Source organism: Arachis stenosperma, chromosome 4, assembly GCF_014773155.1.
Source record: "Arachis stenosperma cultivar V10309 chromosome 4, arast.V10309.gnm1.PFL2, whole genome shotgun sequence".
Classification (NCBI taxonomy): domain Eukaryota; kingdom Viridiplantae; phylum Streptophyta; class Magnoliopsida; order Fabales; family Fabaceae; genus Arachis; species Arachis stenosperma.
In genome coordinates this window covers 128,925,600-128,941,772 of record NC_080380.1, presented here as the reverse complement: position 1 = coordinate 128,941,772, position 16,173 = coordinate 128,925,600, and the positions used below count along the sequence as shown (strand labels likewise).

At 33.9% G+C, this 16,173-nt stretch overlaps 2 protein-coding genes across 2 annotated transcripts; both read right to left on the bottom strand.

Annotated features, from left to right (window-relative positions):
* Positions 1-1,052: 1,052 nt before the first annotated feature.
* On the bottom strand, positions 1,053-2,425 carry LOC130973958 (putative DNA repair protein recA homolog 4). The gene is made up of 4 exons (XM_057898654.1): positions 2,207-2,425; positions 1,935-2,090; positions 1,414-1,561; positions 1,053-1,295 (listed from the first exon to the last, which is right to left on the bottom strand). Exons 2-4 carry the CDS (start codon positions 2,013-2,015, stop codon positions 1,237-1,239), a joined length of 288 nt encoding a protein of 95 aa, XP_057754637.1. The 5' UTR covers positions 2,016-2,090; positions 2,207-2,425; the 3' UTR covers positions 1,053-1,236.
* Positions 2,426-3,390: 965 nt separating this feature from the next.
* LOC130975495 (protein FAR1-RELATED SEQUENCE 5-like) lies at positions 3,391-10,324 on the bottom strand. Its single transcript, XM_057900286.1, has 7 exons — positions 9,976-10,324; positions 8,947-9,113; positions 7,411-7,482; positions 4,060-6,299; positions 3,846-3,935; positions 3,644-3,724; positions 3,391-3,461 (listed from the first exon to the last, which is right to left on the bottom strand). The coding sequence occupies exons 4-7, from the start codon at positions 6,295-6,297 to the stop codon at positions 3,402-3,404; spliced, it is 2,469 nt and encodes an 822-aa protein (XP_057756269.1). The 5' UTR covers positions 6,298-6,299; positions 7,411-7,482; positions 8,947-9,113; positions 9,976-10,324; the 3' UTR covers positions 3,391-3,401.
* Positions 10,325-16,173: the final 5,849 nt, after the last annotated feature.

Sequence of the window (16,173 nt, the reverse complement as noted above, 5' to 3'; positions counted from 1 at the left end):
ATATGTATTAGAGACTCTGAAGCATATATAGACTCTGACATAGATTAAGTGGGCAGTAAATTTTGCTCATAGAGACTGACATAGATTTGTTGAGACAAATTTTGTAAAGAATGCTCTTTCTTTTTGTTTTGAAGATTGTCCATTTTGCTCTCTTCCTTATATTATTCCTTTGAAAGTGTAAAAATTTAGATGAATGAAAGAAAGTTATTGCATCTCATTTGTTGACTAATTTTATTTTTGGCTTTTGTTGTATCTGAATGATAATTTAAGAAAATTGTTAGTTCTTAACAGATTTACTAATCATCTGAACTATATTTCAACCAAAAAGTATATAGGTTGTCTCCTTTAAAAAGAACACTAACAGTATTTTCATAAGTCAGAGTCAGATAAGGAAGCTCAACATAGAGCAGCAACATTACATTATTTTCATCTATTGTTCAACTGAACTGAGCTAAAGGTTGTAATCACAAAAAGATGAAACTACAAAAACACCCTTTTTGATATTTATGATAGATAATCAAAGATAGGATCCCCAGTATAGAGGTGGAAGCACCTTGATTCCAGACCAACAGCTCCCCTGGTAGTTCCCAAGGGGCACGGTATGAGTTCATATCATCCTCCATAGATAATCACTGTATTATAATGTGCCATATGACTCGGCCTATATAGTATGACAACTACCCCAAAAAGGTTCAATTTACAAGGGAAATGTGCAAAACTTACAATGTTTGACCCCAAGAATGATGTGATCCCAAACCAACCGACAAGGATTTTAGGCATATACATCATTTCTATGAGCCTTGTTGATTTGAGTTGAACATTTTTTGCTTCCGATTCGTCAAGCTACATCATACATAAATCACATTGGTCGACATGGTTGCTCGAGTGCGCCATAATTCATAAGATCAAGCTTCGACAGCAGCTGAGGATTCTTCATCGGTAGACTCAAGTGTTGTTGTAATTTCTTCTTTGACATCACTAGTCACATCTGAATCTTGTACCTTTTCCACCTCGGTATCATCAAGAAGCTTCTCCCTGTGTTTCATGTGAAGTTCTTCAAATGCACTATGATTCTCGGCCAGGAAACTCTTAAAAGCATCCCTACAACGGAAATTCTTATCATTGAAGTAATACATAGCACCGGCCTTTAGGATGATTTTGTGTTTTACACTCAAGTCTATGATCTCACATTCTCTATTTATACCCTCGCCAAATTGAAGCTCAAACTCAGCAGTTTTAAATGGAGGGGCAAGCTTGTTCTTCACAACCTTGACAAGTACCTGGCTTCCCAAAATCTGTAAATAAAAGCCAAAAGGACAAACATTCATGGCAGAAGATGCAATAATCCAAATCAATCTCAAGTCCCTCAGAACAATGCTGATTCCAGTGCAATTACTGGGTTTTAACTCATACCTAGTTTATAAAAATCAATATACATTGGAGAAACTGACAAGGAGTGGCTTAATTTCCGAAGGGCCTGGCTCATCAACCTAGCCTGCATTGCCATGTGTGCATCCCCCATTTCATCATCAAGCTCCCCTTTAGGAACAAGAGCAGCCACCTGTGAATGTAAAGACAGATAATTTAGTAGACATACCCAAATAAAATGGAGGAAGTAAAAAGAAAGACATCAGAGGAACATTAAATTTGCTCATTCTTTCACACTGTCAAGTCAGACTAGTAAATCCGTGAAAGATTTATAAGTACAAATTTCAAAATCTAAAATTTGGCCCCAGGTATGAGCTCAAAAGAGAATCCATTGATGAACAGTTTCCAATTTTCCCCATCACAAATCTTTCCTCACTTATAACCAACGCAGAAATGCTATATAATACAAGTAGCAGCATATATCTTTGAACATGAATAAAAACAGAATCAATCAAAAAATTTCTAGGTGAAAAACAGATGCCAAATTGTAAAGCAGTCGGTCAAACCTCAAGATTTAGGTGGTCTACGATGTGAATAATTGACCCTCCACCTTCACATGGTCGAATCAAATAGCCGCTAGGAAGCATTTCAGCCCTTACAAACTGAGCAGCAGCAACTGCATTAGGGCCACTCCCAGAACCAGATAGAGATCTCTCACAAACCTTCAAAAGTGGAATCAGATGGATTAAGTGCAAAATAATGAAAGCATCGTCTCACTTCAAAGCAGAACTTTAGAAGTGAGAGTCACAGTTTTATCGTAAGTCCAACGCAAACTCACCACAAGACTGCCATTTTCCAGGCTTGTAGTGTATCTGAGACAGCTTCTTTAAATCGATCCTTATAGCGGAGTATTGCCGGACCGCCAAAAGTGATGCCAACGGATAATATTTTTAATTGATAAACTCTTATAAACTGATAAACAAAACCAGTCATTTACCATCCAAAGGAAATGCTCAAGTAGGGCTAGTTCGAACTACACATAGATTCAATCCATGCCCTGAATTTCACAAACACTAAAGTAATGCATCAAAGCAAAACTCCATGAAAAGAAACATATCAATAGCATCACAGTCACATTAATCGCATTATTTGACTTTTCTAAAGTCAAAACCAATCCAAAACATATTAAGATACATAAACAGCATACAGACAGAAAATTCACAATCACCTTCTTATGCAAGGAAACAGGCAAGCATTGTTTATAAGCCTAAACCAGTACAAGTCATGTGATGATAAATAAATATTTGAGCCTTAATCATTTAAAGAATCTTTACAACTCATGAAACAGCTTGAGTTATATGAGAAAGTGGCAAGAAATCTAATTTTGTTAACCAAAATATTTAACTTCTTGGCAGTTATTTCTCTCAATAACTGCATAGAACTGCTATAAAGCTTTCTTTGACATGAAGCCAGCAGAGAATGTGATAAGTAAATAAGTCAATTGGAACTTCAAATTGCATAAATTAAAAATATAATATATAGATTATAACTCTATGGCTTTTTGTTGTTGATGACAACATTCAAAAGTCCAGACCATGTATTGCTATCACGGGGTCCACTAGAATACGACGAGACATGCGAAAACTGAGGATATGATGTAATTCCGGCAGTAGAAGGATATTGGTTGAAGTACGCCATGCCATTTGGAACAGGATGAAAAGGAATAGGGAGGACTCCACCATAAGGTTGATAAGGAAGGACCACTGGATAATGATGCATAGGATATTGTGGCAATCCTGGTATCTTGGTTGTGGCTGCATCTGGAACTTCGGTCGCTTCTATTCCTGATGTGTTGGTCTTATCTTTTAATGTCTCTTCACTTAGACTGATTTCTTCGGTCTAAACATAAATCACAATTTTTAAATAATTACGATACAGAATTTATGCAAAGTCTTTGTCTCATAATGATGCATAGGATATTGTGGCAATCCTGGTATCTTGGTTGGGGCTGCATCTGGAAACTTCGGTCGCTTCTATTCCTGATGTGTTGGTCTTATCTTTAATGTCTCTTCACTTAGACTGATTTCTTCGGTCTAAACATAAATCACAATTTTTAAATAATACGATACAGAATTTATGCAAAGTCTTTGTCTCACTCGCCCTTAAACTCTCGGTTGCACTTATGGTATTGGATTAATATAATTTAATTCAAATTAAGACTTAATTTTCCTTCTTGAATTATCTAATATAAATTATTAGATATGCAAAATGTTACCTTTTGTCGACTTTTTTTGCCATTTGCTCTAATCTTCGGTGTCTCTGTCAATTTAGATACAGACTTCTTGCTTCCACAACCCTTGAATTTTTTGTAACAGAATAATAAGAAATTATATAAGCACTACGAGAATAATATGTTGCAAATATGAATTGAAATGACAATAAATTTGATAGATGGTATAACATGGACAAGTGCTTACTTTAAAATTATTTTTATTGTGCACGGGTGTATTTTCTACTGATTTTGTGTTCTGAGAGGGAGTCTGTTTATTGGCATCCCATTCATCAACCTGTAACAAAATTTTAAAAATTGCTCAAAATATATCCTTAAAAAATTTTAATAGTTCTGCGAAAGACACTAAAATAATAGGTAAGCATAAAGTATATCCTTAAGCAATGCATTAACATTAATACCATTGGTTCATCTTCAGCATTTGAGTATTCGGCGGGGGAGTCCTCCTTGGCGAGTAATGGACATGTCCTCACGAAATGCCTGCCTGACTTACAATGCGAACATCTTCGCCTCTTTTGGCCTTTTGGAACCTTTCTTGGAGCCCCTTTTGACTTCACAACAGCTGGATCACCTATTAGCGCTGAAGTGGGGGAAAGTCTCGCTTGTGCATCACCTTTATTTTGCACCTTCGAAATTAGCTTAAGTAACTCACCTGAGATTTCCCTATAGTCTGCTGAATTTTTGGAAGAAATATCACAAAGCTTCCAACAAATAGATGCCATTGCACCGCGTCTAAGTGTGGGCGCTTTGTCATCAGCGGTGTCTTGCTCGCCAATTGAGCATATAAAATCACTCTTTGCATCTCTTGTCCATCTTTTCAGGATAAGAGATGTAGGGACGCATTTTGCATTGCGATGCTTCAAAACCCCAAATGGGGGAGCACGGTAGTCCACGAGTCTCAATAGCCTGCACTCACACGCAAACAGGTCCTTGTCTTTATTGTAAGACACTTTAAATTCCCATTGTTGATTAAAATACTCACTCGTGCTGTACTCAACAATGTCTCCACTGTTTGGGCATTCAGTCACATTTAAAGCACCTGCTGCTTCTATCTCATCTTTCACAAGTTTGAAAATATTTCTAGTATAAAGTTCAGCAGCTTGTTTCTCAAAACTTTCCAAGCACGTAGTCAAAACAGGAAACTTATAAAAGGTGTCAAAGTCAGCAGTAAGATGGTTGTTTCGGTAATGCCTTAGTACTTCACTAAATTTATGCATGAATTCAAGGAGACTGGTTTTACTGTCAACATAGTTCTTCAATAATGAATGAATTCCCTCACACTGTGATGTAGTTCTTATGCGGCCAAAGAAGTGCTCTCTCAAATATGCAGTAGCCCACTTCATTCTGTCATTATAAATGACCTGGACCCATTCATTCTCAGCAAGTCCGTATTTGGATATGATCTCGTTCCATCTCTGTTCAAATATTTGTACGGTAAACTGTCCATACAATAATACACTAAAATCGTCCCAAAAATGCTTGTTTTTTATATTCTGCACCGCATTACGATGGAGATGCCATGCACAAAGGCGGTGTGGTATACCAGGAAATACTTCTAAGATAGCCTCTCTCATAGCACGGTCTCCGTCTGTCACAACGCCTCCGGGTAGTTTTCCTGACATGATTTCCAAAAATTCCTTCAGTGCCCACTTGAAAGTTTCGGACTTTTCATCTGAGAGCAGAGCGCATCCAAAGATAGTCGTCTGGCCATGGTGGTTGGTCCCTGAAAATATGACTAAGGGCTTGTTGTATACATTTTTCTTGTATGGTGCAAAAGCCAGTACATCGCCAAAACATTCGTAATCAACAACGCTTTCTCCATCAGCCCACACCAAATTCTCCAACCTACCATCCTTTAAGGTGAACTTTCCTAGAAATAACGGATCACTGTCTGCCTTAGAAAACAGATAGGCCAACGCAGCAAATGCATCACCGTTTTTCACTTTGCCACGCCTAGTCTTACTAATGTGTTTTTGTAAGTCCTTGCTAGTAAAACCCACTTTATCATATCCACCTTTTTGGGAAACCATGTAACCCATTATGTGGCAAGTTTTAACACCACATGCTCGCAAGCTGTCTGCTTGTGTTTTATCGGCCTCATCAAGCCCACGATTCGCGGCAATAAGATGTCTGAACTTAGGTGGACACAGTGGATGATTGTGTTCACTCTCAAATACACTGACTTTCCACTTACCCGTTCTATAGTGACGAATGAACCGAATCCTCGCCCTGCAGTTGACACGAGTAATTGCCCTATGTTCCCTTTGCCGATTGTCCCTTTTAAGGTGCTTCCAATGTCTTTCTCCTGCTTTATTGCAAACCAACTGTCTTGTATTAATGTTGCCATTAGCATCCACCGTCTTCAAGTCTTTTCGGGACACAAATCCATAGCACTTGGCATACTTGGCATAAAATTCACAAACTTGAGATTCTGTATCAAACACCAGTCCCCATATGTCTTCGATGGTCAAATCAGTTATCAACTTTTCCAAACCACCAGCATTAATTATATCTGCCTCTGCTTCATCTATACTTACATCCACCATATCATCACTTTCATCGGAACTGCACTCATACTCAACACTTAAATCTTCAGACTGATCACCATCCTTATACGACTCTTTGCCATCATTCTCCATGACTGAACTTAAAATTTTAACATGTTAGGTACTAACTAAATGCTAGGAGAATGGAATAGGCAAAACGAACTAAACTTCTTTTTTTTATTAAAATTATTGGTCAATCAAATTCTACGAAACCTAAGAGCCATTAGTGCATAAGAGTGTTAAAACAGTTTTTCATGCTTAAAAAAAATTTATAATAAACATGTGGAAGTCTAAGCTCAACTTCTAGGTGTTTTCACAGTTTTCTTAGTCATCCGTTGCATTTTCTCAACAGGTTCAATTCAATTTCCTTTTGAATTTCTGTGTGTGATTGATTTTCCCTTTTTTGCTCTCAATTTCCCATTAGTTTCTTATAAAGTTAATTCCTTTATCATGTGTTTCCAGTTACAGTTTACTACTTGTGTAACTGATTATTCTTTTCTTTTCTTTTTTCCTACAAAAAATCCAGTTTTCTGTGAATATGACTATGGAAAAGAGAAGCTTAACATCATTCAATTGTTAGGAAATATGGCTTTGGGCAAAGATGAGACAAAGGTAGAATTCTGAAAATAAGGCAACATTTCTTGTGAAATTGACTGTATTTGTTGTTGTTAATTACTTAGTTATCTTTTGTAATAGTACTGTGCAGGAGAAGATGGCAGAAACCGAGTTTTTATCACCAGTGGTGAAGTCTCTAACAAGAGATGCATATGAGAGGAGGGAAGCAGTGGGACTGCTGCTAGAAGTCTTTGATCTTCCTGTAGTTCGAGGGCAAATTGGAAGAATTCAAGGGTGCATTGTAATGTTAGAATGATCTTCCTGCTTGAGGTTGCCTTTATTGAGTTCTCTCTAATCATTCTTTCATTCATTATTAATTTTGGTGAAGCAATTTTGAGCTTCCAATGTGATAATATCCTAGGTTGTATTGATAATTGAGGATAACATTTGTACAGCAGAGTGTATAAACCACTCAAGTTATTTATTTTGCAAATAAAAGTATCATCTTTTTCTCTTCTTATCCTTAAATATGTTGGCTGGTTTATAGGTTTAGTAGTTGTATAGTTGTATTGTTTCTAGGAAATATAATAAAGCGACCAATTTTCTAGATCAGCAACATAATAAGCATAAAAGTATATCAAGCAATTAAACCTGCAAGAGAATCCAAGCATGCAGCTGTTACAAGGCACCCTTCCAAGTTTAGTAAGGCAAGCTTTTGCAACCCTGAAATGAGCCAGGACATCATCAAAAATTAATGAAGAATAGATAATTATGAAATACTGAAACTCAAGAATTCTGTTCAAACTGGCAAGCTGAGATGCTATTATGCTTGGTTTAGTAACTTGTTCTTGCCATTCAGGTCTCAACTACCTCAAAAGCAGTCCCAAATCATTTGCAATAACAGTGATCTATGCTTCATAAACTACTCAAATTATCAAAATCAGAAACATGAATCGAACTATTCAGAATCTAGGAGAGGCATACCAATTTCAAGAAACGCATAATTGGCACAATTTATCAAGCATATCAATAATAAATATTAAATCATCTACTTATTTAGTTAATTCAATTCATCTATTTTTTTGTTAAAAACAAAGATGAAAAAATTATTTTTTCTATAACAAAAGATTGGTCATAATCAAGGTCCATATTCATGTGAGAACGTGTGTAAATATTTTCAGTTGTGACCAATGATTAATTTGATGAAACTAAAAGACTATGGTTCAACAACTTCAGGGGCTTGATTTGCATATTTCAGAAATTGAACAACTGTGCACAGAATTTCCCTCAACAATTGTGATACTTGATCACTTGGCCTTCTGCAAACCACCACTGTGAGATATTTAATATAGTATAATCACTCTTGCAATGACAAAGAAAATGGAATCTTATTTATGAATTTAGTTATCACATTGCAGAACTGATCAAGAACAGCTTATCTTTTCTAGGCTCTTAAATCTATCTAGATTCCCTCAAGTAAGTGCCTGATAGTTTCTTCATGGACATAATCCCCAAACCTTTTACATAAGAAGAAATTTAAATATTGACAATATAAGGTTTTGGAAATGAATCTTCTAATACTTTTATTTGGAATAGATGTATGTGAAATTTAGTGCTCTTTTCAGAGTTTCAAGAGAAAAACATCCTTATCTGGATTTGTCAACTCTTGTCTCAAATTGTCTCTAGCTTTGGTGCTAACCGTGTAATGTGGGGCAGGTAAACTACCTTAAAACCATTGAACTTTGTAAAAAAAAAAACTACCAGAATTGGCAAATTCATGAGGGGGTTTTATTATGTATGCTAACTTGTAATAAGGTTCAATGGTGTTCTGCAAAATTTATTTGCTGCAAAATTTGCTAAAAATCCAAAATCTTCAAAATTATGTTAGTTTAAGTAATCATAGTTGCCATCTTTATACGAAGATTATAAGTGAAAATCGATAGATTGATTTGATATATTTGACTAAATTGTTACGAAAAATAGTCACCCAAAATTTAATCACACAAGAAAGTAGTGAAGAATTGCAAGTTGTACACGCAAAAATTACTAACATTATAGTACCAAGAGAGATTCAGAGGAATTGAGAGGCAACACATTTCCAAAACTCATTGGCATGCCACTTCATTGTAGAATTAACTAACAAGTAACAAGAATTATTCAACAATTATAGTTTAAAAAAATTAATACCTAGAACTAAATGCCAGAACAGAGCAGAGCAGATCAGTAGCAAGACAGGAACAGGGCACGACCGAAGGGCTGATGCGATGGAACAGAACTGGCACCGTCGAGACAGTGGCTGCGCGACGGAGGCAGAAGGCGAGGCCGGCGACGGTGGTTTCGAAGCTCAAGCGTTGCTGCACGATGGAGGGGAACGACGTTGCGACAGTGGCATCAAATAATTAATACAAGAAAGAACAGGAAGAAGGAAAAAAATCACCCTAAGAAGAAGAAACGCATAATTGGCACAATTTATCAAGCATACCAATAATAAATATTCAATCATCTACTTATCTAGTTAATTCAATTCATCTATTTTTTTGTTAAAAACAAAGATTGGTCATAATCAAGGTCCATATTCATGTGAGAACGTTTGGTGAGCTCTTAGATAGCTGCTCTATGGTTATAAACCGATGAACGGCAACTTTTCAGATTCAGGTGCAAGTCAAAATTTTCAGAGGTGGCGCCTACATCTGCCAAATTATATTCAAATTAAATCTGAATACAAGTTTCCAATAAAGAAAACATGGGAAAAAAAACAATTCTTCAAAAGTTTGGAATTTGACTAAGATAGAAGCAAATCAGTGGCCCATGGTTATAAATCACAGATCACACATGTGCCAGCGGATAAGTCATTTGAATGCAAGTTCTTCTTAATGATTTCAACTATATTATTGTTCTTGTTCTTGTTATATTTAACCACTCAACAACTCATTTAGCTTTTTTAACATCTAGATGCATTGCCAAACCACAACTACCAACAGTTCCAAGATTAAGAACCAACGTGCCATGCTATAATCCTAAAAGTAGCTAAAGCATCGAATATATATTCAACAAAATCAACAACAAAAAAAGGCAAGTAACGATTTTTCTTTTCTTTGCAGGTATTCAACAACTATTCAGAAATCCGCTTGAATTAAAATCAGCTCGCGCTAACCAAACATGCTAATAATAAAGAATAGAAGAACTTTATATATAATAGCAAATCGTGTTCTTTACTTGCAATAGGCTATCGAGTGGTCCTGGGTGGTCCTGGGTGAGCGGGTGGTCCTGTGTGCGATTTGCTTGCGAGGGACTGAGGGTGGTGGTGGGTGCGACTTGCAAGCGTGGTGCCGACCTGCTGGGCGCTGGGCGCTGGCTGTGTGCTGCAGTGCTGGGCTGCTCTGTCCGCGAGGAGGTCCTGGGTGGGAGCAGTGGAAGGTCTGCGCTGGGAGGAAGGTGGCGGTGGCTGCGAGGTGGTGGGAGGAGGTCTCTCACCGGCGATGGGAGTTGCAGAGAGCGAGGCTGTGAGACCTAGGGAGTAGGGAGCGAGGGGCTAGGGTTCGTTTGGGAGTGGGGCTTGGGGGAATGGCCGAATGGGGGTTACTGGGTTTGGGTTGGGTTTCGTTCATTTTGGGGGAGGGAGGGGGGGTTTGGTTTTTTTTTTTGTTTTTTACCTGACCGGTTCGGTTCGATTCGGTTAGGGTTTTCATTATCAGAACCGGTTTTTATTTTTGATTTTTACGGTTCAGTTGATCGATTTAGTTCGGTCCGAGTCGGTTTTGAACACTCCTACTGGTTAGGGTTCCTCTAACCAACGGCACCGTTTTGAGCAAATTTTATAAAACCGGTCGGGTCTCGGTTCGGTTCGACCGACCGATTCTCGACCGATTCGACAGTCCAACAATGGTTTCTGACTCTTTCGGTTTTGATATATGACTGATTCGTTTTTGTACCGGTTCACGGTTCGACCGACCGGTTCGAACGGGTTTTCAGAATCTTGGTCCGAACCACTTTTCCCCTCGATTCACGAATTGACCGCTTTGACCAGTCAATTCGAACCGTTTTCAGAACTTTGTGTTTTTTCCTTATTCCAAAAATCCGGCCAGGTGATGGTTCGGTTTGACCGACCAGTTCTTGGCTGGTTCAACGGTTCAATTGTGATTTTTGAAATTGGGGGTTTTAACATTTGTCCGAGTTGTTTTTTGTAGCGGTTTATGGTTCAACCGGCCGGTCCAAACCGATTTTCAAAAGATAGATTATAACCATTCTCTCATGTTGATTTTATTTAAAATGCTTAATATATTTTAGTATCAAATTTTCAATTAAGCTTACAACACATGAAGTGGTTCAAGGAATCAAAATGCTAAAGTAAAAATTAAGCTTCACGTAAATTCAACTAAAATCGAACGAAAAACAGAAACATTAATTTTCAACAAGAGTCCATAAAAAATATAGTGCATAATAATTTTTTAAGTAAAAGAGATGAAACTAACAAGTCTTAGTAGTTAATATAATCTTAACATGACTACATGACAATTACGAGTAATTAATTTTTGTTTGACTCATTTTGTTTATACTTATTGTAATTCCTGGTAGCAGATTCAATGACATTACGCAGCATCAAGTTGTGGGGCCTTAGAATCAAATCCAACGCAAGTCGCATCCTTGTACCATGATTAACCTGAAAAATATAAATATTTTAGGTTACCAACAAAACCATACACATTAGCAATTGAAGTACTATTTTTTTTAGCAAAAGAAAATTACATTTATTGTATAACTATACGTCTTCCTGTAATTTGTCATCCAGGTTGCCACCCATACCCCACAATCATTACTGTGTTAAATAAGACGCGGTTAGCTTATGCAGATAGAAATTTGAAAAAGAAAAACACAAATACAGATATTCCTTACGAGTCAGGAGCTTGTTCTCCTGTTTCTAGCATATCCACAAATGCAAAATCAAGTATCCTTGGCCTGAACGGAGTGTTGTATTTATAGAACGAGTCATACTTGAGCATATCTTCTAGATATTTTGCCTATTTATATAGGAAAAAAATAAATAAAGGACGGTATTTGAAACCTAAAAAAAATGTTATAAAAGTGAAAATAGGAAAAGTTAATTTACTAGCTTTACTATACTCGATCTCTTCTGCTCTTTATTTGTAGCAATCGGTAGGGAGTCTAGCAGAATTGTTTGATGATTGCACAAATCAAAAACAACCAGATACCAATGTCTGTTGTTCTCGTTGACAGGTAAAAAAATCTAGTACCAACTTTCACGTATTAGAATATTACTAGATACAATTTTTTTTTTAAAAAAGGTATAGATCAGTTCATAAAGATAAATGCCATTAAATAATAAAAAAAATTAAAAATACAATAAATCATATACCTTTTTTAGACCTTCATCAACTTTTCCCATAAATTCTTTTTGATAATATTTCAACAGAACTTCAATTTTGGTATCACATTGCAGTATGAATTGCTGAATTTAATAGTTAAGGGCTAAGTCAGTAACACGAATTAAGTAATAAGATAAAATAAATAAAAACGGTAACAAGCCTGAAAAAGATATTACGTACCGAAAACACAGCTGGCAAATACCAGTTTGTTTGACATCCCATTTCTTTTTCCTGCATGGTTAGCATAGTAGCCACCAAATCCAACACCTATGTGGTAAAATAAATATATTAGAAATTAAAGTATGCTAGACATAGTAGTTTAATTATGCACTTACATCCCCATGTACCCACTCCTTGGGAATTAATGACTTGAAATTGTCACGAGTTCCGCTAAATTTGTTTGTTGTCGCCAATACCTCATCACTACAAATACGAATCACATTAATATGGAACTATTTTTTAAATTTTTAGTAGATAGATAATGAGATATTTAACCTTCTTTTATTTGGTGCAAACACATAGGTTGCCATTTTAATATCTAAGTTATCCAAATCTATATATGCAGGAGGCTTAAATAAAACCGGGATCCACTGCAAAAAAATAAAAAAAATTGGTGAGATCACTAAGTTATGTAACCGTAGAGGATTCATGCGAATGCTCGTGATATGAGAACTTACAGATGGCCATTCAATTCTCCGTTTATTGTGCTCGATATTTTTCTGGTTTAGAGTAGGCATGCTAATAGAATATCCACTTGGTGTACTCTTTTTTAAGAGTGCCTTTTGCTCCTCAGTTAGAGATTTGTGTGAGGTCCTTGGTGGAATTTTTTTATTTTTTGGAAAGTTGTCTTTAATGGAGGCCGCATTCACACCACCCTTATTTTCAGACAAATGTGAATTCCAAACAATTCTTCTCTTGGCCGTAGATATCTTCTTATCGGGTACACTTGTCTGTTTTGATGCCTTTTTATTTGTACCAGAGTCAGACTGATGATGTTGTGGAGACTTTAGCAGTTTAAGAATTTCATCTGTATCTCTTGAATTAGTAGATTGAAAAGGATATAAGAGAGTAGGAGGCTGAAAATTTGTGGCAGTTGGAACTACAATAAATGATGGTGGGAATATGTTGTATAGCGATGGATGCATAGTTGTCGGATATTGGTTAGAATATACTGCACCAGTATAAAAACCGGGGTACATAGAATACAAAAATTGGGGTATGTGAGGTGTATGGTTCAAGTACGAATAATGTAAGAGTTGGCTATCAATAGCATTAATGCCAACATCTCTTGTGTCTCTCTTATTCTCGCTACGTTGAGGTGATCCTGATAATTCTCGCTTACCCATATCAAACACTAAAGCATATATGTAACACAATTAGAATTATAATGTGATTATAATTTGCTATTGATATGCTGAATAGTGTTTTTATATATAGAATAAAATTTTGTTTATTTATTCTTTATTATTGAAAAATATCTTTCAAAAAGATTTTATTATTTTATATATATATTATATAATATAATTATAAAGAATATGTATCTATGATTGTAATTTAAAAAGATTTACTATTTAAAGTGGATATTTTTTTTATATACAAATTATTTAAAATAGATATTATTATGCAAATTTATTATTTTAAATTGATATCATATTGTACATGATAATATAATGTGAAAAGCTTTGCGTATTAATACATAATATTTATTAATAAATATTTATTTTTTTTAAAAGATCATAACACTACTAAACATGCTAATTTTAATTTTATTATTCTATGTGATATCAAATACGTAATATGTAATAATAAATATATAATATTTTCAAAATTATATATTATTGTAAATTTATTATTTTTATGTCGAAATTATTCATAATAAATATTATTATTTAAATTTATTATTCAACGTGACAATAAATCTACTTAATATTTTTAAGTTACTGAAAATTTATTTTGTTTATTAAAACATGATTTAAAATAGATATTATTATTTTAGTTTATTTTAACTTATAACTCTACGTAATACTAGCATTTAAATTTGTAATATTGATTTAGATATAATATTGATTTTGACAGAATATATAATTTACTTGTAAATAATATAATTGATGTGATTTATGTTGATTATAAACTAATTAGATTGTCAATAATTAGAATAAATATTTGCATTTAATATAAATTTAGCGTAAATTGATATATAATAACAACTCTCTTTGATCATTGTTATGTATTTTTATTCTCAAACACATGATACTACAAGCCAGTTACAATGGTAAAAACGCGAAGAAATATTTCAATGGCTTATATGCATTTCAAATCTTTAATGGGTGAAATTATTAGTTTAAAATTTTAATTTTTTTTTATTTATAAGACAAAAATTAAATTACTAACACTTAGCTAAGAGAATATAAACGTAAAATAATAGTTTGAACGTTAAAATAAGAGTTAAGTAATCTAAGTAATAATTATAATAATAAGAGGTGGTAAAGAAAATAATTATTATTTTGCTTGTCTTTTCTTTTTATATTTGGTCATTCTTCAAAATATAAAAAAGGAATCAATATTTTAGAGATATATAAACGTGATTCTTTTACCGAAGAAAAAATCCTTTCAAAATATATAAAGAATTTGTACATTTTGTAAATACTGAAAATTCAACATTTTTAAAATATATAAACGTGATTCTTTTGCTGGAAAAAGGAATCCTTTCAAAATATATAAAGGATTTGTACTTTTTTATATTAGATCATTTTTCAAAATATAAAAAATGCAACATTTTAGAAATGCATAAAACGTCATTCTTTTACTCTAAAAAGAATATCAAAAAGACAACTAATAAAGAAAATGTGAGTGAGAAATAGAGAATCATCCTAAAAAATAAACATGTAAACCCTATTGCAATTCAAAAATAAACAATAAAGAGGATCATCCTAAAAATTCTTCACAATTCACAAAGATACATGGTGGGTTGCCGTACAAGCAAAATAATATTAAAAAAAAGTGTTAAATACTTTTTATTCTCAAATAATATGATTTTGACGGAATATATGATTTACTTGTAAATCATATATGATTTTGACGGAATATATGATTTACTTGTAAATAATATAATTGATATGATTTATGTTGATTATAAACTAATTAGATTGTCAATAATTAGAATGAATATTTGCATTTAATATAGATTTAGCGTAAATTGATATATAATAACAACTCTCTTTTATCATTGTTATGTATTTTTATTCTCAAACACATAATACTACAAGTCACTTACAATGGTAAAAACACGAAGAAATATTTGAGCTACTTCTGTTGAGGCAAGTTCTATTCCTAACATGAAGATCTGTCAAGAACCAACTGAAATTTTGAACAAGTACGTATTATTATTTTTTTGTTTCTTGTATTATAAATTTATTTTGAATAGTCTTCTATAATTTATTTTGCTTTTTATGTTTTCTTTCTTCTTTTTCAACTAATTTTTATTGTGGCAATAAACAATTGAATCAATTTCGGGAGAACTTTTAAATAGACTAAAGCATCCCTATGTGTTTAAGAGAATAAAGCAATATTTGAAGATTAATTAAAAAAAATTCTAAAAAAATACCATCATAAGACTATATTATATTATTTAGTTGTATTAAAAATTGAAAATTTGAATACGATTTTAAAAACAAAAAGATAGTCTTGTAATTCATATTAAGTACTAAAGTCCTTTTAAGCATTACTAGCGTTAAAAAGAACTAAATTACTTTTATATAATTAATTAAAATTTTTTAATTATATTAGAAATTAAAAATTTAATATAAAGTTGAAAAAATTAAATCCTTGTATTTGTTCTGGTCAATCAAAATTTTTTACCTAGTCACAATTATCTCTTCCAGCCGCAATCCCCACTGCTCAAGCTCCTCTCCTCCTTCATTCAATTTTCGTTCAGTTAGTTGTACATATTCTTCATGTTAATTATATTTTTGTATTCTCCTGTGTAAAAGCTAAATGCACTTTGGTTTTTTCATAGTGAATAAAATGAGAT

What these genes read in the sequence shown, in the direction of transcription:
- LOC130973958 (XM_057898654.1), bottom strand. Translation starts at nt 2,015, where the DNA reads ATGCTTCCTAGCGGCTATTTGATTCGACCATGTGAAGGTGGAGGGTCA. An exon ending in TAGACCACCTAAATCTTGAG is followed by an intron (nt 1,562 to 1,934) that starts GTTTGACCGACT and finishes TTACATTCACAG; the next exon opens with GTGGCTGCTCTTGTTCCTAA. An exon ending in TATTGATTTTTATAAACTAG is followed by an intron (nt 1,296 to 1,413) that starts GTATGAGTTAAA and finishes TTTTATTTACAG; the next exon opens with ATTTTGGGAAGCCAGGTACT.
- LOC130975495 (XM_057900286.1), bottom strand. Translation starts at nt 6,297, where the DNA reads ATGGAGAATGATGGCAAAGAGTCGTATAAGGATGGTGATCAGTCTGAA. An exon ending in ACAATAAAAATAATTTTAAA is followed by an intron (nt 3,725 to 3,845) that starts GTAAGCACTTGT and finishes AAAAAATTCAAG; the next exon opens with GGTTGTGGAAGCAAGAAGTC. An exon ending in GCAAAAAAAGTCGACAAAAG is followed by an intron (nt 3,462 to 3,643) that starts GTAACATTTTGC and finishes ATTTATGTTTAG; the next exon opens with ACCGAAGAAATCAGTCTAAG.